This window comes from Ovis aries, chromosome X (assembly GCF_016772045.2).
Source record: "Ovis aries strain OAR_USU_Benz2616 breed Rambouillet chromosome X, ARS-UI_Ramb_v3.0, whole genome shotgun sequence".
Lineage (NCBI taxonomy): Eukaryota > Metazoa > Chordata > Mammalia > Artiodactyla > Bovidae > Ovis > Ovis aries.
Window position 1 is genome coordinate 57,911,457 of NC_056080.1, and position 23,926 is coordinate 57,935,382.

The following is a 23,926-nucleotide window of genomic DNA, read 5'->3' on the forward strand; positions in this document are numbered from 1 at the left end:
CCCTAGATTTTAAAAAATCTACACCACCAACAATGCCGTTTTTAAGCAGTTCTAGTCATCTCTGAAGCAGAGAAGGCAATAGCACCCCACTCTAGTACTCTTGCCTGGCAAATTCCATGGATGGAGGAGCCTGGTAGGCTGCAGTCCATGGGGTCACTAGGAGTCAGACACGACTGAGCGACTTCACTTTCACTTTTCACTTTCATGCATTGGAGAAGGAAATGGCAACCCACTCCAGTGTTCTTGCCTGGAGAATCCCAGGGATGGGGGAGCCTGGTGGGCTGCCGTCTATGGGGTCGCACAGAGTCAGACACGACTGAAGCGACTTAGCAGCAGCAGTAGCAGTCATCTCCAGTCATCTAATGATGAGGACTACAATGACTTCAAAGTGATTACTTCAAGTGATTATTTCAAACTGAATTATGAGGTCAAGAAGATCACTGGTCATGTTTTCAGTGTTTTAATGTGAGTGTCTTATCAAATAGCTTGCAGTAGCTTTAAATCTAAATATTCGAACTATCATGAAAAAAATGTGAGACTCTGAAGTAAACAAAAATGATTTCTGGATATCCTATCTAATGAACTCTGTGTTATTTAACATGACCTTGGAACAAGCCATTATCACGTTTCAGTTAGATTACAGCAACAGCCTCCCAGCTGGTCTCTCCGTTTTACTCTTAGAGGGACCAGAATGATAAAAGCTACATTTTAAAGGGACCATGGCATTCCTATGCTCTAAAACCTCCAGTAAAATATGTCTATATTTTTCTTATTTTTAATTGTTCTAAAAATAATGGACAGTTTAGGGAGCAGTTGTCTCAGGATTACCTGAGATGCTGTCTCCCAGGCTTGAAGTCCTAAAACTTCCCACCCAAATAAAACACAACTCTTAACATTTAGGTTGTGGATATATTTTTCTAGTTGGCACTTAAAAATTTATTTATTTATTTGGCTGCTCTGGGTCTTAGTTGCAGCATGTGAACTCTAAATTGTGGCACATAGATCTCATTCCCTGCCCAGGGATCAAACCCAGGCCCCCTACATTGGGAGTGTGGAATCTTGGCCACTGGGCCACCAGGGAAGTCCCTGGTTGACACTTAAGGTTCCAATTCTTACACATATGGATCAATTTGTACCACAGAAGGACAGTGAATGTGAAAAAGAAGAACTGCAGAAAGAACCTGAGGACAATGAACACGAAAAAGAATTGCAGAAGAAACTTGGTTTTACCCTACACATGCACAGCTTAATACTCAACAGAATTAAGAGAACTCTAAGCAGAAATTTAGAGTTATTTCTTTGTAAAGCTGCTCCTCACTGTTATTTCCTATAAAACCCATCTGCCTACACCCAGAGAAACTGATCTTATTCCTTTCAATTGAAGGATACCATCAGGTTTTCCTGGTATCACTTTTCTTGAAACTTAAGTCTGCAATTGTCTCAAGGCAGAATGCCAAGATCATCAGGGGACTCAATTTATCTCTCTCTACTTAGGAAAACACACTCTAAAAAGGATTCTGAAAATGACATTTTACATTTATTTCAATAATTTTAAAATTATTTCAGAAAAGATGTACAGAGAGCTTACTATAAATTGTTAATTTCATTTTTGATACAGAAATATAGTTAGGAGGGCATGGTAACTGTTAAATAATTTTTTTTCCAAAGTGAAAAAAGAATATTTGACTAATAGTCTTTGAGAAAAATAGTTCATATATCACACTGATTCCCTCTTTTATTGAGAAGCTCTCTTGAAGTCATGTAAGAATCTGGGAAAGAGAAATAATGCATAATTCAGGGAGAAGGGAGGGAAGAGAAGGGCAGTAAAAAAGAAAGAAGAGGAACAAAATAAAGAAAACCAGTAGGAAATGCTGCAACTGTGGAGAAGGAGGAACAGTGAGGGGGGAAAAGGAGAAAAGAAAGAAGAGGAGTAAGAAGAAGAAGAAATGGAGGAAACAATGCTACATTTCTTAGATTGTGAATAAGGCTTGTCCAGAACTTTCATTACACTTTTGTTGAAGCTTGTATTATCAAAAAAGGAGAAAATAAGCCCTGCATAAATGACACGAGAAACAAAAAAAAAATGGTAAATGAAAATATTTAGAAATAACCATGGTAAAAAGTTTAAAACAGTAGGATGAATATAAAAAATAAAAATTAAAATTAACTTTTTCTTCCATAAGCTTTCTTTAAAACTGAAATAAAGGGCTTCCCTGGTGGTCCAGTCGTTAAGAATCTGCCTTGCAACCGTGCAGAGAACACTGGTTTGATCCCTGGACCAGGAAGATCCCACATACCGCAAGGCAACTGAGCTTGTGTGCCTAGTGTATGTGCTCTGCAACAAGAGAAACCCCTGCAATGAGAAGTCCTGACACTGCAACTAGAGAGTAGCCCCCGCTTGCCAGAACTGGAGAAAGCCCTTGTGTAGCAACAAAGACTTAGTGCAGCCAAAAATAAATAAATATTTTTAAAAACTTAAAAAAACGAAATAAAGAGTATAGTTATTCAACACTGAGATCACACTCTTAAGTACTTCCATTTTTTCCCACTGAAGGATATTTTACATATTCCTTTTATTTTACGTTTCTCTAATAATGAAGGATGTTGAGTTCCTCACTTACTTGTACTGTGAATGCTTCATATCCATTGCTTCTTTTTATTGGACTTTTGGATTCTCTTTGCTGATTAGCAGTGTATATAAGTCATAGAAATAAGGCCTTTATATGTGATATTATCTACAAATGATCAAAGCATATCTAGAATTTGTTCCCTTTTCTCCACCTCTTTCCATGACAATGGACTTACTGGACAATATTTCTCTCCTGAGTGACTACAATAATCTTGCAACCTTATTTCTTATTTCTGCTGAAAAGATATTAGATGCCCAGAAGCGTTTCTGTGGTTAGGGGATTAATAGCAGACAACTCTTGTAGAGGAACAACTTCTGATAAATTGAATGTGTTCTTGAATGTCTATCAAAATCCTTGAGAAAAAGAAAAAACTGACAGTTTAATAATGTGAACAATGCATTAGGTGTTTGTAGAATATATAATGGAGAAGGCAATGGCAACCCACTCCAGTACTCTTGCCTGGAAAATCCCATGGGCGGAGGAGCCTGGTAGGCTACAGTCCATGGGGTTGCGAAGAGTCGGACACGACTGAGTGACTTCATTTTGACTTTTCACTTTCCTGCATTGGAGAAGGAAATGGCAACCCACTCCAGTGTTCTTGCCTGGAGAATCCCAGGGATGGGGGAGCCTGGTGGGCTGCCATCTATGGGGTCACACAGAGTCGGACACGACTGAAGTGACTCAGCAGCAGCAGCAGCAGCAGCAGCAGCAGCAGCAGCAGCAGCAGCATATATAATAGTAAAACATATAGCAATGACACAAGGATAGGAAGGAAATCAGTAATAGCAACATATCTGGACAATCTCTCAAATGTTTGGAAAATAAACATTATACTTCTAAATAATCCATGGATCAAATGGAACGTCTCAAGGGAAACTACATCAGGGGTCAGCACACATTTTCTGTAAAGGGCCCGATGGGAAACATTTTAGGCTTAGTGTCTAAATACAATGTTTGCCACAACTAATCATCTCTGCAGCAGAGATATACCAGCAAAACATATTAAATAAACAAGTGCGGCTGTGCTCTGATAAAACTTCATTTGCAAAATATACAGTAGGCCATACTTTGCCAAACCCTGAGTTAAATGAAAATAAATCATATAAAAATTGGCAGGATGCAGCTACAGCAGCACTTAAAGGAAAATTTCTAACACAAAATACATATACAGTCAATCTTCATTATTTGCAGGTTCCTTATTTGCTAATTGCTTACTTGGTAAAATTTATTTTACCAAACAGGCAAAATATTTTACCTAATATCAATACTTGCACTTTTTTCATGGTCATTCATGGACATATACAAAGTGGCAAAAAATATGAGCTGCCTCACATCCATGCTCCAAGGTAAATTTGAACAAAGTGATGCTCTGCCTTCTTGTTTAAGCATTCATTCTGTAAAGAAGTGGCTTTTTCACAGTCCATTCAGTACCACATTTTTACATGTTTTGTTGGTAATATTGGTATTTAAAATGGCCTTCAAATGTAGTGCTCAAGTACAGTCTAATGTTCTTAAGCTTAGGAAATCTGTGATGTGCCTTACAGAGAAAATATCTGTTATTAATAGATAAGCTTCATTCAGGTACAAGTTATAGTGCTGTTGGCTGTGAGTTCAATGTTAATGAAATAAAAAATATACTAAATGAGGGCCTTAAACAGAAATACACGTACAACAAGGTTATGCTGATTGGTTGAAAGAAATGCTGTGACTGGAGACTTGCAGGAACCTAGCCCTACATTTCTCCTAGGAGTAGCAGTACAGTACTCACTGATTCACGTTCACAGCAACTTTATAGAACACATTTACTGTGAATAATGCGAATTACTCTATTAGAAAAGATGAAACCAGTAACACAAACTAAAACCTTAAGAAACTAGAGAAAGAAGAGCAAATCAAACCCAAAGTAAATAAAAAGTAAATAAGCATTAGAGCAGAAACCAATGAAACTTACAAGAGAAATAGAGAAAATCAATAAAACAAAGAGTTCTTTCTTTGAAATTATCAATGAAAGTGATAAACTATCAAGGCCAATGGGAGAGGGAGAAGCCTCAAATCACCAACAGGAGTATAAGGACATCACTACCGATTCTGCATACATTAATAAGAATAAGGAAATACTATAAATTCTACACCTATAAATTTGATAACTCAGATGAAATGAAATAATTCCCTAAAAGACAAAAACTATCGAAACTCACCCAAGGTAAAAAAATATATCTTGAAGTGCTCTATATGTAATATATAAATAAATTAATTAAATGTATAGCTACAAATCTTCCCCTCAAGTCTTCAGGCCCAGATGGTTTTGCTGGCAAATTTGACCAGACATTTAAGGAAAAAAATGATACTAATTCTCTATGATCTCTCCAAGATAACGGAAGATGAAGGATACTTCTCAACTCATTTTATGAGGCCAGCATTACCCTAATATCAAAGCCAGACAAAGATACTACAAGAAAACGACAGACATAGTATGCTTCATGAACAAACATGTAAAAATTCTCAATTAGCAAATTGGATCCAGCAATATATGAAAGGGATAAAACATCATGATCAAGGGCATACATCTCAGGAATATAAGGCTGGTATGACATTCAAAATTAACAAAAGTCACTGACCAGATTAAATGACTCAATAATTAAAAAAAAATATGGTCATCTCAATAAATGCAGAAAAAGAATTTAACAAAATTCAATATCCATGTGTGATAAAAACTTAACAAACCAGGAATAGAATGAAACTCCCTCAGTCTAATAAAAGATATATATGAAAAAAATCTGTAACTAACATCATTCTTAATGGTGAGACTGAACACTTTTTATCCTGAGATCAGAAACGCGGCAGAGATGTCCTCTTTTCACTAGTTTACACAACAAGACCTAGCCAACACAATAATGCCAGAAAAAGGAAATAAAAGGCATGTCAAAGAGACAGAGGAATTAACCTAAAAGAGCTCCCAAAGAATAAAATTGGAACAATTTGACAGTATTGGACTATAACCCAAAGAATAAAATACATATCTATGAGTCCCTACTGACAGACATAAATGACTGAATAAATAAATGGGAGAGAAGGGGCAAATCTTTCATATAGAATTCCAAATAATGTCTGTAGATACTCCTCTCTCTAGGAGGTGATGCTTAATTCCTTCTTCTTGAGTGTAGACTGTTCTTAGAGATTCAACTTCCAAAAAACATAGAAAGAACTTCCAAAGAGTATAGAAAGGGGGAAAAAGGAACTTTACAGTATTTAAGAAACCTGGCAGATACCACCTGAACCAAGTCACTAAGGGCAACATCACCAGCTTTAAGTTATGTTGCTATCACCTGCCCTATGGTGTGGTGTGATGGGATGTGATGTGATGAGAAAGGCACTTCACCTCTCCTCCAAAACTCAAAACCCCAGTATAAGCAGAGAAAACACTAAGACACACACAAATCGAGGGACATTCTACAATAATTTACCAGTACTGTTCAAATATTTCAAGGTTATGAAAAACAAGGAAAGACTTAAGGAACTGTTACAGATTAGAAGAGATTAAGGAGATATGATGACTAAGTGCAATGTGGGATTGGATTAAATTCTGGAACAGAAAAAGGACATAAGTGAAAAAAAAAAAAAACCCGGTGAAATTTGAATAAGGTTTATAGTTTGAATAAAGAGTATTTTACCAATGTAGTTTTGACAAATGTACCATGCTTATGTCAACATAAGAGGAAGGTAAGTAGTAAAACTCTCTGTACTACCTTTGTAACTTTTCTGAAAGTCTAAAATTATTCCAATATAGAGTTTATTAAAAAAAAAAAAAAGAAATGTCTAGTAGATTCTCATCTCAGTCAAACTAGAAGCCAAAGTCTCTATAGTGGCTCACATGGCCCTATATTATCTGATTCTTCCTTTACTACTATCTCATCTATGTTTGCTGAATAAATGATCCTTTAAAACAAAGGAACCCAAATCTGACTAATCGTCAGAACCATATGGGGAACTTTGTAAAATGCAGATGCCAAGGGAATATCTCAGAGATATTTGAATCAATCCTGATGTGGGAGTTGGAAATTTAAATCTTTAATAGTACCCCAGGCAGTTCTGAGAATCAGTCAGATTCGAAGGATTCTCAGGATGAAAGACACAATGAATTCTCTCATTAAGCTGTCAAATAGCTTCATTAATAGAAAGGAAATAACTGTGACTACTTTAACTGATGACGAAAATTTAGAGACTCTAAAATAAAAACTATTTGAAATAAAAGCAAATTTTCCCAGGGGTAAGTCCACTCCCCTCCCCTCTCAGAACAGTGGTTTGCAACTGGGGGCAAATTTAGCCCCCGAAGGGGCGTTTGGCAATGTCTGGAAACATTTTTAGTTGCCATAATTGGGGCAGTGTGCTACTGGCATCTAGTCAGTAGAGGCCAAGGATGTTGCTAAACATCCTATAGTGTACAGAACAACCCATCACAGCAAAGAATTACCTAAAATATCAAATACTGGTGAGGTTGAGAAACTCTCCTTAGAGTGACTGATGGCCACTTTTACACAAAGACCCAATGCCTCCAACACCTACAGGAATATCTCCATGGACAGCCTGTTCATTATTCCATATCAATCAATGCATTACTGGGCAGCTTAAAATTTTTGCCCAACTTTTATTTTGAAAAATTCCAGATATTATAGAAAAGTTGGAAGAATGACAAACATCCATTTGCTCTTCGCTTGCATGCATGTTAAGTCGCTTCAATCGTGACCAACTCTTTGCAACCCTATGGACCGTAGCCTACCAGGCTCCTCTGTCCATGGGATTTTCAAGGAAAGGATACTGGAGTGGGTTTCCATGCCCTCCTCCAGGGGATCTTCCTGACCCAGGGGTAGAACTCACATCTCTTACATCTCCTGCACTGGCAGGCAAGTTCTTTATCACTAGTACTACCTGGGAAGCCCTTGCTCTTTACCTATACCCATCAAATGCTAACACATTTGGCCACATTTGCCTGCCACACACTATACACATACACACACATGCACACAGACATGCACAAACACACACTTTGCATTGCTGAGCCATTTGAAAATAGTAGATATCATAACACTTCAGCATGCATCTCCTATATAAATGACCACAGTACTATTATCATACTTAAGGCTACAACAATAACTCTATAATATCATCTTCAAAATTCCCCAGTTGTCCCCAAAATGACTTTTACAACTTTAGAGTTCACCCTACCCTAATCCAAAATCCAGTTAAGGTTCATTCCTTTCATTTAGTTGTTCAGTTCAGTTCAGTTGCTCAGTCGTTTCTGAATTCTCCAGGCAAGAATACTGGAGTTGCCATTCCTTTCTCCAGGTGCTTAATACACATTTATTAACTGAATACATTAAATACTATTGATTTTTCAAATTAGATAAAAAGCATGGGCTGATGAATTTTATAGAGATATTCCTCAGATTATAAAAACAAATTTTAAACAGATGATTTGTGATTACCTAGATGAGAAACTGATTATTACTGTGAGATCATTTGGGGTCCTGGAGAACTGGTCATTTCAAGCTAATGGAAGAGTGCTTCCCTGGTGGCTCAGATGGTAGAGAATCTGCCTGCAATGCAGGAGACCCAGGTTCAATCCCTGACTTGGCAAGATCCCCTGGAGAAGGGAATGGCAACCCACTCCAGTGTTCTTGCCTGGAGAATTCCATGGACAAAGGAGCCTGGTGGGTTACAGTTCATGGGGTCACAAAGAGTTGGACATGACTGAGTGACTAACAGATACATAGGAGGCTTCTGGATCATGGGAATATCTAGCAGTCATTCATGATATCCATGTAGATCATACAATTAGGTAGATTCCAAGATGACTGGGTATGCTGGTCCATGGTTCCAGTGCCAATTTCCTCTCTCCTCTTTTTTATTACCACTATGGATCCATGGATTTCTGTTGTTGTTAAATCAATTCCCTTCATTATTGTGGTTTTTTTCTGGGGCGGCCACACCATGTGGCATGTGGGATCTTAGTTTCCTAAACAGGGATTGAACCTACACTCCCTACTTCATTATGCTTTTGATGCTCAAATTGTCCCAAATTTGACCAGTGGAAATTCCTTGAGATTCCTTTAAACTGACTCCTGTGACCTTTTGACATGGCCTCATTAGTCTCTGACTACTTCCTATGGACATCTCTGATTTTAAAAGCTGTCTATATATTGATTTGCTGAAATTCTTAAAACATCTGTCCATTAGTTTGAGTTCTACTTTTTTGCAGGAACAGAACACTTCTTCCATGTGGAATGTTATGTGACTTAAAAACACATACTATGGTTGTTGTTAGAGCAATTCTATGAAATTGCTCTTCACTATTCCACTTCACTAACATTACACGAGCATATAAATCATTAATTTAGGTCTATTCATATGCCCGCTTCATCCCTAATCCTCACACTTTCATATGTCTATTACACTTATTATTTGATTGACTTTTCTGAAAGGTGCTAAGGGTTTAAAGATTTATTTTCAAGGTTCCATCAGAATGTTCCTGTATCAATAAGGCTGCATCAAAGGAGCCAGGTCATAATTTCCTATATATAATCTGGGATAGATTCATACATTGGTTAGAGGCAGTCTATGCTACTACCAGAGGAGTCACAAAAGTATATAAAATATACTGTATTAATATTTAAGGGCTAAAACACACCCAGCATTAGTTATTAAGATTATCCTAACAATCCTCCAATATTTTCCTATAGCTTTTTGCAGTTTATTACAACTTATTTATACATAAAGAGCATATGAATGCAGATGTGCCCCCTTTCCAGGGTATATCCAATCATCATTATGTATTATTATATATTTTGCTCAGGCCAGTCAAGAAAAGCCTGATGAATCTTTAGCAACAACATCCCTGCTCTGACGGATGAACTGTCTTCTAGAATCAGGACACCTTCAAATCAAACAGCAACACTTCAGAAGTACACATGAACTCTAGTTCCTCTGTTTGTAGACATATTTCCAGCATCCGAAATTTACTGGTGGCATTTGCCCACTGGGGAAAACAATTCTAATTATGCATAGAAACTTAATCAATCATGTTAAGTACACAGAATGGTATGCCCTTTGATTTATATTTCTTATTTCTTTTCCAGTATGGTCAAAGCACACTCAGTGAAGGCAGAAAGAATCCTTATCAAGTCCTTTATAACTGGCAGGGAGAAGGAAATGGTCACTCACTATAGTATAATAATACAACAATAATAAAATAATAATTAAACATGACAAAATACATAATAATAAAATGTGACTTTCAAGAACTAAGATGATAGAACAGGGGAAGGAAAAAACCTAATGCCCAATGTCTAGTTGCAGAGGGGGTTGCAGATCAGTGGTAAAGCATGTGCTTCACATGTATGAGGTCCCTTCATCTGTCTTTGGGGCTTTCTTGGTGGCTTAGATGGTAAAGAATCTATCTGCAATGTGGAAGACCCAGGTTCGATCCTTGGGTAGGGAAGACCCCTGGAGAAGGGAATGGCAACTCATTCCAGTATTCTTGCCTGGAGAATTCCATGGACAGAGGAGCCTGGCAGGCTATAGTCCATGGGGTCAAAAAGAGACATGACTTAGCGACTAACACTTTCACCTTTCACTTCATTAATATCTAGTTAATTATATATCGCATTTTGAATAACGTGACATTTTGACATTTTGACATTTCTGAATGGTAACAGGAAAAACATAAAACAAATGACAAAGAGAAGACAATTTAAGAGAAATACTAAAGGCAAGAGTAAGTCAAATCAGCAGTTTAAGAGAATAACCACAAAAAATATACCAATCATCCAGAAGGTACCTTTGTTCAGAAGAGGAAGGAAGTCAGGCGCTTTTTCATGAAAAACCCTTTGAGCATCTTCGGCTTTCATTGACACCTCCTTTGTCTGAACTAGGAAAAAGCCTTTAGCAACCATCTGTGGGAAATAAAATTTCATTCAGATTTTAAAATGACCTGAGGCTAAAACAATGTTTTCCTTCTACAATTTTTCTATATAAAATGCAACACAGCACTCTGATTTTCATTTTAGTTAGAACTGTAATTCAGGGTGTTTACTGTAACAAGTTTTCACATACACAAGATTCTTCCTTCCAGATGCATGGTTCTGGTTAAGAATGAGTACTGCTATGCTTACTGTTACAATTAAGAGCCAAAGAAACATAAATTAGCCCTCAAAATTTTAAGCATTATTTAAATTTTTTTGCCTGAAACTAACAAATAGAAGCTTTAGTTTGGTGATAGCGCAAATACCCAATTGAGAGGAGAATGGTTAAATAAATTATGGTATGTTCACATGATAAAATACCATAGTTCATTAAATATAACAAATAATAATGGGGGAAGCTTATATAATAATGTTATTTTAAAAACCATGATTCAAATTTACATAGTATAGCACAACAATGATAGATTATGTTTATGGAGCACTTACTATGTGCCAGGCAGTTTTATGTATTCTATATGTATAACATACTTAACCCTCTTACAAGACAGATATTATTATTACTCTCATTTTACAGATGAGAAATTAAAGCACAGAGTGGGTAAGACATCTGCCCATGATCACACAACTATTAAGTGACAGAGCTGTGATTTGAATCCCATTAATCTGACTGCTGTTGTTCAGTTGCTAAGTCATGACCATGTTTGCAAGCCCATGGACTGCAGCACGCCAGGCTTCCTTGTCCTTAACTATCTCCCTGGGTTTGCTCAAATGTGATTACAGACTAAATAAATTAAAAATCACTCCTACAAAGATAATTCAAGGTACAGCATAAAAAGTTTATTTCTATTCTATTTCTATAGTTCTTTACAGTGAGTACACATTTTTTTTAAACATGCAAACACAATTTATTGCGTGATAATTTTCATCCATCTTGGGCAAATATTTAGGAATAGGACTGTTCAGTCATATATAAAATGAGTATGCATTAATTTTTAAGATAATTATGAAAATAGTTTTTTTAAAATGTAAAATTATGGACAGAGTAACATGGAAACTTATTACCATATGTAAAATAGATAGTCAATGGGAATTTGCTGTATGTCTTATGAAACTCAAACAGGGGTTCTGTATCAACTTAGTGGGGTGGAATGGGGAGGGAGATGGGAGGAAGGTTCAAAAGGGAGGGGATATATGTATACCTGGGGCTGATTCTCGTTGAGGTTTGACAGAAAACAACAAAATTCTGTAAAGCAATTATCCTTCAACTAAAAATAAATAGATTTTTAAAAAATGCAAAGTGACTCAATTAAAGCCTATTGAAAATTTTAATCATAAAAGTAACAAATAAGCTCAATATAGAACATTAAGAAAAAAAACAGAAACAAAGAAATATTGACCAAACTGCCACTACTCAAAGATGCCACTGCTGTAATAAGTACACCTTCTTTTTTGGGCCATGCCACATGGCTTGTGGGCTCTTAAAAGTTCCCTAACCAGGGATCAAACCCATGCCCTCTGTAGTGGAAACTCAGAGTCTTAACCACTGGACCACTCCACCAGGGAAGTCCTGGTATACTTCCTTTTACCCTTCCAGGTTTTGTTCCCCCATTATAGAAATAATACAGGTTTTATGTAAAATCCATAGAACTAAAAACAAGAAAAGAAAACTCTGCTCTTAATCCACTTCCTAAGAAGAACTACAACTATTAACATTTTAGTATATATAACTTTCCAGACTTATCTACTTAAAAAAATCAGATACATAATATTCTACAAATTTTCACTTACTTAGTTGTAAACATTTTCCAACTATTCTACTATAAAATCAGTTTTAATGTTTGATAGTATTTCATTCTATGGCTACATTATTCCATACCATTTCATCAAATTGGATTCAAACTCAAATCCTTTTTTAGAGCCCTCAACGCTGCCTCAGAAATAAAAAGAAACACCCATTTAAAAAGTAGAAGAAAATTACATAAACATCACTGCCAGAAGATGACTGCAAAGTTACTTAAAATATCAGAAACAGTCCTACATCTGTTTCTAATTCCCTAGACTGCTCATTACCTCTCATTTTATAGTCAGACACATAAACTGACAAAAAATAAAATGATTAATTCAAAATACCATTACCTAAAAACAAATAATGAACTATGAAACTAGTATATCTAGTTTGATATTTCACTGCAGACATGTGAAGAAACTGTTTCATGAAAATTCTACTTTTAAAGACTTGAAAGTAGCAGTAACTACCCAACTTAAATTATCCAATACTTTACTTCCCAGATGGTGCAGTCGTAAAGAACTCGCCCAGCAATGTAGAAATAGGAGACGTGGGTTCGATCCCTGGGTCAGGAAGATCCCCTAGAGGAATAAATGGCAACCCACTCCAGTGTTCTTGCCTGGATAATTTCATGGACAGAGGAGTCTGGTAGGTTACAGTCTATGGGGTCACAGAGAGTTGGATATGACTGAGCCCGTATGCATGTGGTTACTTCCAAACAACTCAAACTACTTTTACTTTAATTTATCCTATGCATATCTGTGATGCAGTTAAGAGCCAGCAGGAACTCTGATTTTTAGATGAGAAAATTGAGGCTCCAGTGATGCCATCCAACCATCTTGGATGACAGAGGACGAGATGGTTGGATGGCATCACTGACTCAATGGACATGAATTTGAGCAAACTCTGGGAGATGGTGAAGGACAGGGAAGCCTGGCATGCTGCAGTCCATGGGGTCCCAAAGTGTTGGACATGACTGAGTGACTGAACAACGAGAATTTCTCTTGACTCCTATGAAATGTGTTTTCTGGTTTACCCAGTTTTTCTAGACTTCCTACTCTCTCAAGTTTTATACTTTCTATCTCAAAAAACTATTATAATAGCTTTAATTTATAAAAACAGTATGAAAAACATTCTGTGCTACTCCTCAGGTTTAACAAAACCAGAGCTAGTGATCACAGTTTTAGTCTAAGCTGTTTTAAGACATTTGTGTTATGATATGGAAAGACTCAAGTTTTATTTTTTTCCATCTCAGCACTAATTAGCTTCTACACATATTTTCCAAGGAACTCTAGCTTCATTTTTTAAAAAAAACTATGTAATCTCTCTCTTAATATATAAGTCACTGATCTTTCAGCATGTTGTGATACCCTGTTCACATGTACTTGGCATTTTCTTCATTTTGTTCTCTTTATTCTGTGATTTCAGAATTAGTTAGGATAACTCTAGCCAGAAAGTTCCATGGTTCTTCCTTCTAGGCTGGAGGGTAGTATCTGCTTTGCCTTCACACACTTTTGGTCACATTTCTACTCCACCAGGCATTTACAAACTTTCCTTTACCTCTGAGGCAGTATCATGCTTAAGGGTTAAGGCTATGGTCTACAAAGCCAAACTCCCTGGATTTAAATCATGGCTCTGCTGCTTACCAGCAAGTGACCTCTTGCTGGCTACTTACTTTCTCTGTGACTCAATTTCTTATCTGTATAAAGAGGAACAATGGCACCTATTTCATAGGTTATTCTGAATTAAGTGAGTTAATTCACTTAAATACTATACAATAAACACTATATAAATGTTAGCTATTATTATTATTGTCATCATTTTAATTTTTGTTATTGTTGCATTTTTATTTCAGTTATTCTATAATCCAGAAGGCTATCTAAAGAACACAAATCTTCCTGGTCAGGTTACTTTCAAGTGCATACAACCTGTCATTTCACATATCAGATACCAAGTTAAAAGGTTAAGAATGTCTGATGACTCATGAAGAATGACAGTGTTTGCTTCGATGGCTTTTTTCTTTAAACATATTTTACATTTTTTGTGTTCTCTTTGAACTATCAACCAAAAAGGAGTTTAACCTGAATAATTACTTCTTTTGAAAACTGTATGTAGATTTTTTAAAAAATCACCATACAGTATAATGAAAATGTTTACCTCAGATGTTGGATTAACATGTGATTAGACAGCTCAAAGGCCAGAGCACTTTTTCTACATCTCACCAGATCCATAGCACATGTTTATCAGATTGGTATAATCAAAAAGAAAATATCAAATTCTTAAGATTATACTTGGCTTCAGTTGTTTGGAAAACTGGACCTCAGATATACTTTGTAGATTTCAGACATGGGCATTCTACATTGTGGAATGTATAAGCTACAGAGAAGCAGTCACTTGTAGTTGTTTTTGCTTTTCCTAAAACCATTCTTTTTGACAGAAATGTTACAACTTAAAAAAAATCCATTCAAAAAGAGTTTTCTGTTTACCTCTCCATTTCTGGAAGTTTGATTTTCAAATTCAAAGAGACTTCCTGAAGAAAGCTTGATTAATGGATAATCAATACACCCTACTGCTGCCTCCCCATTGGAGCACCCACCAACCAGGAACTACTACTTCTGGAATTCCTAACCTCCAGATTCTCACTTATTTCTCAAGTGAAAGTTGCTACCCAAAGAACCCTTCTCTACTCCTGAATGCACTAAAAGCCCCTGATCATGAGCCTACAACCTCTGGTGTCCCAGCTGCCACCTCATTCTATCACACTAACTTCCTCTTCATGGCAATAGGGCAAAGGGAAGTAAGGAAAGTAATGTGGAGGTTGCTCTCACAGTCAAAACAAGCTCCAAAAGGTGATTTCCTAAATGTCTTTCCCACACCCTAAACAATTAAAAACTCCAGATAAATTTCCCCAGTAACTAATTATAAAAGGTCATGCTTCACTTTGTAGTACTACTTTTGTGATAAAGAATGGAAATTATTTCAGGGAAGATAATTTTGTCTGTGTATCTCTCCTCCCAGCATATATTACATTTCATCAGCTCTAAACTTCCATCAATTGTAAGACGCATTTCAGAGAAGCAAAACTGGAAAACAAAGGTATATCCTATAATCAATGAAATATGGTAACAGTAACTTCCACATAATGAGTGCTTAACGGATGCTTCCTGAATTAATTATGTTTTTAAAGTTTCTTTGGTTAAGCATTTGAGGCCTAACTTCAGATAAATCCATAGTGGGCAGAGGACTGTAATTTAAGGATTGCCTGTATTTCTAATAGCCAATTTGAAAAGAATGGATGCTCTCCAGGAAGTGGTTTGTTCCTATATAGGTGTGTGTCTGTTTCAGTTCTCTCTCTTTTCTTACCTCATCAATTAGTTTTCTGGCATTTGCTATAGTATAATCACCAGCAAATAATACCACTAAGCATGACTCATCACTGCTCTTCTGTCTCTGACCCCGGGACACTGGAACGATACTTCTACTGGCTTCTGTGGAAACGCGGACAGCTTTGAGCTCTTCGGTAGTAGGTAGAGGAATATGGTCCTGAACGACAGCATCTTCTGGAAGAAGGCTCCAGTTGCGTTCTCCTGACACAGGTGTAAAGTCATGAATGTTACTCCAGGTATTATTGAAGATACTGAGCCCGGCATCTTTGAACTGGAAAGCTAATTCAGGGTAGTACCATTGAAAACAGCTAAACTTGATATTTGTGGAAGACTCAATAATGGGCTGAGTGGCGCAGCACAAGAAGACTTCCAGCTTTCTACAGTCCCGCACACGAAACTGTTGGCAGGCTAATGCGCACTTACAATCTCTGCAATTCCGGAAAAACACGCTGCCTTTCACGGGTCCCAGAAAAACAACACAGTTAGTACAGTCATCAATAGTAACAGTAGCAGAATGATCAAAAATATAGATATTACAGTTCTCACAGTCTTGAATGAGAAATTGTTGTCCTGCCACTTTCCCAGGTAAGCGACCTACTGTTACATCCTTCAGTCCACTGAACATGTAGTCTTTCAGATCAACCTGTAGGAACAAAACACAGACCTTCAGTATTATTAACATTATTCAGCAAACATTGTCTATTAGGTGTCAGGAACAATTTTTTAAAATGCCAGAACAGAGACTCAAGCCAGGTTTTAATGATCACTGTGTAGTGTTCAGAGCCCAGAGGCTCCAAGGTTTGCCAGCCTGGGAATACACAAGTGGAAAGCCTAGGATCGTGGACACGGGGAGGCCTGCTCACTTTGCCAGCAGGGATACAATCAAGTACAGAGCTAAGGACACACAGAAAACTGGAATCAGTCATCTTTACTCTCCCCAGGTGGGGTCTATACACTCCTGGCTCCTTCCTAGGAGCCTCATAAATACAGGGAAAGAAAAAAGATCACAAATAACCACACAGACAGATTGTAGAGCCCTGACATACTCTGTCTCCAGGACACCTGCTTCCTGGGAGACATGTCTGGTTGATGTGGGTGGGGGTGATGGCACAAACTTTTCTTATAACCAGACCTGGCAGTTTCCTACACAAGGTTCCAGTGAGCTTACATATGCTGAGTACTCAGTCCCCAAAGTAGAAAGCTACCTTTGGGTTCTAGTCATTGAAACCATGGGAGGAGGCCAATCAGTCCAATCTCTTGGTGGGGCAGTCAGGCACATCTACCCATCTCTCAAACTGGTAGGTTCTGGCTAACCTAGTGGATACAGTGGGGCAACTAAGAGCTGCAGGGCCTTTTATGATACCCTAAACTGGGTAGGACTTATGAAGAAAATGGCCTTCCTAGTCCTCGGGAACTCAGCTAGGATTCCCAGAAGACCTACTTCATTTGACATTCACTTGAAAGATTTTCAGAGCTCTACATGGTGCCTAGAAGGGAAGGAACAATTTTTAATGATAAAATAATACATTCCAACTCTTACTGACTTTGCAACATAGTGAGAAAATAAACATGACAAATTTTTTTAATAAATAAATAAAAGGCATGGGAGGGAAAAGGGAGAGGAAACTGTTATAGATAAAGAAAGGCTCAAGGACAAACCAACCAAACAATGTGTGGACACTGCTGGATCCTGTTTCAATATATCAACTGTAAAAGTAATTTTTAGAAACAATTGGGGAAATTCTCATATATACACACTACATATTGGATGATATTAAGTAATATTTCAGCTTTGACCCTTTTCTTTTTCTGATGCTTCACTTAAAAAAAAAAAACAAAAACCTGTTTCTTTAAAACTTCTGAATTTGGAAATACACCCAGATTGGAATATGCTTCTCTTTTCTTCTATAAACTGATGCCTGGGTTCTTACTTTCTAAACCCCAACTGATTTCTGCAATGTGCTACAGAAAATGGAAGAACGTGAAGGCATAAGAGTCATTGTATGTTAGAATTTGTATCTACAAATTTGATTCAAACATTTATTAAGCTACTCCTACAACATAATTTTTTTCCCAAATTTCACCATTTCTAGCTTTAGGTATTTTAAACTAAAACCCACAGAATCTTTTAAACAGTATACCTGGAATCTGTCACATTACCTTTTAAATTTTAGCTGACCTCTCAAAATATAGTCATTAAAAGACCATTTTGATTTTTCCAAATTACTTTGAAATCTACTTGCACTGTCTTACCTCTTTGTGAATATTAAGTTTCAGGCAAAACTATTCATGTAGTAGAAACAGGCTCCCATAGGTATAGTACATCAAAAACTTCATTATGTACAAAGGAATAATTTAATCACCTTAATCATATGCAAACTAGCTTAAAGTGACTTATTTAGTATTACACAATAAATGTTGTACTCATTTGGTTTTACACAATGTACTAGAAGAAATATCGGTCTGTAGCATGAGGCAACAAAAGAGGCACCTCTTTCCTAGTCTCAATTTGGTCACCTATAAGCAACATGAATGAAAAAGGCACTTTAACTTTCTAGATCTTCAGTCACTCACCCATTCAGTCACCTGAACACCCAATAAGAGCCAGACATTGTTTTAAGCACGAAAATGAATATGGCCAGTTTTTTCCATAAAAGAACTGAACACTAACTAAACAAATAATTTTAAAACAACCTGGCTGATGTTATGGGAGTCTGGGGGTAAAAGGATACATATATATGTATGGCTGAGTCCCTTCACTGTTCACCTGAAACTATCACAGCATCATTAATTGGTTATACTCCAATACAAAATAAAAAGTTATAAATAAATAAATTGGACATCTGAATTTTGGGGAAAAAAAAACAATAAAATAACGTGGCTGGGTAATGAGAGATGCCCAGAATATTCTGGGAATACAGAGAAGCAACACCAGGGGGAGGGAAGGTAGGGGTATAAGACTTCCTATTTAAAGTGAGAATGAATAAGCTGAAGTTCACCAGGTAAAAGGGATGGGAGTAAAGGATCTCCCTTCCCTTATCAGGCAAAAATGAAAGAAATGAAACAAAATAACTCTTCAGGGAGTGTGAGGAAAATGGAAAGTGGTTTGGTGTTACAGTGAAACTGCAATGGGAGCAAATAAAGCTAGAGAGAAAGGCAGGGGCCATATTATGAAACTTGGAAGTGATCTATGGGTAACAGGGTACCACAGAAGGAAATAAATAAGCAAAATTTACATTTTAGGATGATTATTCTGGTAAGAATAAAGACAAATGGCATGGGGACTGGAGTTCAGTTCAGTAGCTCAGTCGTGTCCGACTATTTGAGAAACCATGAACTGCAGCACACCAGGCCTCCCTGTCCATCACCAACTGCTGGAGTTTACTCAAACTCATGTCCATTGAGTCAATGATGCCATCCAACCATCTCATCCTCTGCTGTCCCCTTCTCCTCCTGCCCTCAATCTTTCCCAGCATCAGGGTCTTTTCAAATGAGTCAGCTCTTTGCATCAGGTGGCCAAAGTACTAGAGTTTCAGCTTCAACATCAGTCCTTCCAGTGAACACCCAGGACTGGTCTCCTTTAGGATGGACTGGTTGGATCTCCTTGCAGTCCAAGGGACTCTCAAGAGTCTTCTCCAACACCACAGTTCAAAAGCATCAATTCCTTGGCGCTCAGCTTTCTTTATAGTCCAACTCTCACATCCATACATGACCACTGGAAAAACCATAGCCTTGTCTAGACAGACCTTTGTTCATAAAGTAACGTCTCTGCTTTTTAATATGCTATCTAGGTTGGTCATAACTTTCCTTCCAAGGAGTAAGTGTCTTTTAATTTCATGGCTACAATCATCATCTGCAGTCATTTTGGAGCCCAAAAAATAAAGTCAGCCACTGTTTCCCCATCTATTTGCCATGAAGTGATGGGGACAAATGCCATGATCTTAGTTTTCTGAATGTTGATTTTTAAGCCAACTTTTTCACTCTCTTCTTTCACTTTCATCAAGAGGCTCTTTAGTTCTTCTTCACTCTCTGCCATAAGGGTGGTATCATCTGCATATCTGAGGTTATTGATATTTCTCCTGGCAATCTTGATTCCAGCTTGTGCTTCATCCAGTCCAGCATTTCTCATGATGTACTCTGCATATAAGTTAAATAAGCAGAGTGACAATATATAGCCTTGACGTACTCCTTTTCCTATATGGAACCAGTCCGTTGTTCCATGTCCAGTTCTAACTGTTGCTTCCTGACCTGCATACAGATTTCTCAAGAGGCAGTTCAGGTGGTCTGGGATTCCCATCTCTTTCAGAATTTTCCACAGTTTCTTGTGATCCACACAGTCAAAGGCTTTGGCATAGCCAATAAAGCAGAAACATGTTTTTCTGGAACTCTCTTACTTTTTCAATGATCCAGCTGATGTTGACAATTTGATCTCTGGTTCCTCTGCCTTTTCTAAAACCAGCTTGAACATCTGGAAGTTCACAGTTCACATATCGCTGAAGCCTGGCTTGGAGAATTTTGAGCATTACTTTGCTAGCATGTGAGATGAGTGCAATTGTGCAGTAGTTGGAGCATTCTTTGGCATTGCCTTTCTTAGGGATTGAATGAAAACTGACTGTTTCCAGTCCTGTGGCCACTGCTTAGTTTTCCAAATTTGCTGACATATTGAGTGCAGCACTTTCACAGAATCATCTTTTAGGATTTGAAACAGCTCAACTGGCATTCCATCACCTCCACTAGCTTTGTTCGTAGTGATGCTTTCTAAGGCCCACTTGACTTCACATTCCAGGATGTCTGGCTCTAGGTGAGTGATCACACCATCATGATTATCTGGGTCATGAAGATCTTTTTGTACAGTTCTTCTGTGTATTCTTGTCACATCTTCTTAATATCTTCTGCTTCTGTTAGGTCCATACCATTTCTGTCCTTTATTGAGCCCATCTTTGCATGAAATGTTCCCTTGGTATCTCTAATTTTCTTGAAGATATCTCTAGTCTTTCCCATTCTATTGTTTTCTTTTATTTCTTTGCATTGATCGCTGAGGAAGTCTTTCCTATCTCTCCTTGCTATTCTTTGGAGCTCTGCATTCAAATGGGTATATATCTTTCCTTTTCTCCTTTGCTTTTTGCTTCTCTTCTTTTCATAGCTATTTGTAAGGCCTCCTCAGACAGCCATTTTGCTTTTTTGCATTTCTTTTCCATGGGGATGGTCTTGATCCCTGTCTCCTGTACAATGTCACGAACCTCCGTCCATAGTTCATCAGGCACTCTATCAGACCTAGTCCCTTAAATATATTTCTCACTTCCACTGTATAATCATAAGGGATTGGAGAGACGGTTGCAGTCATCCAGAAAGGGCTGGAACTAGATCAGTGGTTAGCAGGGAAGAGGAAGATAGGATTAATTTGAGAAATTGAGGAAGTAGAATCAGCAGATTTAGTAATTCAGTGGCTGTAGGAGGTAAGGCAGAAGGATGAGCCAAACATGATACCTAGCTCTCTAGTCTGGTTTTTCAATCTTTTTGACTACAATCCACATTAGAACATTATCCAGCACAGCCCAGTACACATATATATGAACATTTGTATACACATACCAATGAAATTAAAGTTTCACAAAATAACACTTAGGCTTATTTCGTGTTAAATCCCTAATATTTTCTATTATCCCACCCACAGGTTTGAAAAAACACTGCTCTGGTTTATGGATGCTGGTGGTGCAGGTAGTGCTCGTCATAAAGTATATGCCTGCAATGCAGGATACATAAGAGACACGGGTTTGATCCCTGGGTGGGGAAGATCCCTGGAGAAGAGAATGGCAAACTACTCCAGTATTCCTGCCTGGAGAATCCCATGGACAAAGGACGCTGGTGGGCTACAGCCCGTGGAATCACAAAGAGTTGGACACGACTTTGCATCGCACAGCACAGTGTCACACACCAAAAAGAAAAAAAAAAAAAGAAAATACAAGAGGCAAAACAGGTTTAAAGTGGGAAGGGGTGTTCAAACAATTCCATTTGTAGGATTTTACAGGTGATGCATACATATAAAGGTACAGTGCTCCAGTTTGGTCTCTACCAAGATACCAAACTAGCATAGTTGTTGGCTCCCAACTGCCCAAGATCAATTTCAAATGGACCAAGTAAGAAAAACACTAAGAAAAGGGGAAATGATGAAAAACCCCTGTGGTGGGTGTGAAAGATAAAACAGAAAAGGAAACTCAGATTTCTGCTCTTGCTTCTCCCCCTCCCAAATCTTGAGACAACAATACTTCCCCTACACCTACTGGGACTCAGACTGCTGGTCTAGAATTCCTTGGGAGCAAATTCAGGACAGGGTAGAAACCCTGTGCTGGTGAAGAGCTAAGAAAAAATGGGTGGTGATTAACTTTGATAGTGATTTAGGATCTCTCCAAATCCTCAGAACTAGCGAATTAAAATCTAAGGAGTGTTTTCTAATGCTGCTTCTCAAATATTGATTGGTCTAGCAGACCACCCCCAACCCCCGCCACCAAAAACATCTCCTCCCAAATTCCACAATTCTAGGAGATCCAGAATACACAATGAATAAGTTTGAGTTCTAGCATCCAACTAGTAGCGTATACACATGTTTTTCTCTCAAGCACACATGGGAGATTTTTTTTAAAACATCATGTACTAGTGTTCAGTTCAGTTCAGTCATTCAGTCGTGTCCAACTCTTTTGTGACCCCATGAATCGCAGCATGCCAGGCCTCCCTGTCCATCACCAACTCCTGGAGTTCACCCAAACTCATGTCCATCGAGTCGATGATGCCATCCAGCCATCTCATCCTCTGTCGTCCCCTTCTCCTCCTGTCCCCAATCCCTCCCAGCATCAGGGTCTTTTCCAATGAGTCAACTCTTCAGATCAGGTGGCCAAAGTACTGGAGTTTCAGCTTTAGCATCATTCCTTCCAAAGAACACCCAGGACTGATCTCCTTTAGGATGAACTGGTTGTATCTCCTTGCAGTCCAAGGGACTCTCAAGAGTCTTCTCCAACACCACAGTTCAAAAGCATCAATTCTTCAGCACTCAGCTTTCTTCACAGTCCAACTCTCACACCCATACATTACCACTGGAAAAACCATAGCCTTAACTAGACGGACCTTTGTTGGCAAAGTAATGTCTCTGCTTTTCAATGTGCTGTCTAGGTTGGTCATAACTTTTCTTCCAAGGAGTAAGCGTCTTTTAACTTCATGTCTGCAATCATCATCTGCAGTGATTTTGGAGCCCCCCAAAATAAAGTCTGACACTATTTCCCGACCTATTTCCCATGAAGTGATGGGACCAGATGCCATGATCTTCGTTTTCATGTACTAGTACTAGATCATAAAGAAAGTCTCTATTTTAAATAATAGATAACCTAAAATATTTAGGATTAAATGTTAAAAAAACCATCTATGGAATGCACCAAAAATGGTGCTTATATAGCTGCAATAAAAACTCTCAAATTAATGCATGAAATGTCCATCCTAAGAAATTAGACAATAAAAAGTAGAATAAACTGACTTTCTGTAGTAGAAGGAAAAGAGATAAAAATAATATGAGACTACTGATTTAGAAATCAAATATACAGTAGAAAACATCAGCAAAGCCCCAAATAGGTGTTTATTATTTTTTTTGGTGGGGGCGGGGATCTAAAAATTAGGTAACTTTCTGTCAAGAATGATCAAGAAAAAAGAACAAAAACACAAACAGTGGAAGGGGATGGGAATGTGGTCATGGAGCAGGATAATAGGATATTGATCTAGTCAGCAACATGCATGAGTGGTTGAAGTTGGTTCTGCTTTAGGCCTTAAGCAGGATAAAAAACACTCTCCAGTCTTCAGCTTGTCTCTTGGCACCAGTCCACATCCCACAGTGGGAATGCGAAGATCTAGAGCAGCAGCAGAGTGCCACCAACAGGTTTTTTTTTGTTTTTTAAAAAAACAGCCCAGGAGTTGGTCTGTCTCTACCAAGGCCTCAAACTCAATGAGCAAGGGGAAATCTTCAAGCTTCAGTATGGTTACTCTCACTGTACCAGAAACTCCTTAAAATTTTTATGTAAAAGTTTGTGTGTATTTTCCTGGGGAATTTATTTGGCTTCAAGATCCTGGACAAATTATCTTTGTGTAAGACATAGATAGCAAGTT

General features: G+C 37.8%; 1 protein-coding gene across 2 annotated transcripts in view; it reads right to left on the reverse strand.

Annotated features, from left to right (window-relative positions):
* The window catches only part of RP2 (RP2 activator of ARL3 GTPase), a 52,708-nt gene that overhangs the window by 6,846 nt on the left and 21,936 nt on the right, over positions 1 to 23,926 (reverse strand). The window contains exons 2-4 of one of the 2 annotated variants that reach the window (XM_027962997.3): positions 16,328 to 16,424; positions 15,759 to 16,234; positions 10,465 to 10,579 (exon numbers count right to left, since the gene is read on the reverse strand). In XM_027962997.3, the coding sequence (XP_027818798.1) occupies positions 10,465 to 10,579; positions 15,759 to 16,234; positions 16,328 to 16,424 (688 nt within the window). Of the gene's footprint in view, positions 1 to 10,464; positions 10,580 to 15,758; positions 16,425 to 23,926 lie in introns of both variants that reach the window. The other variant, XM_004022143.6, reaches the window with a different exon arrangement.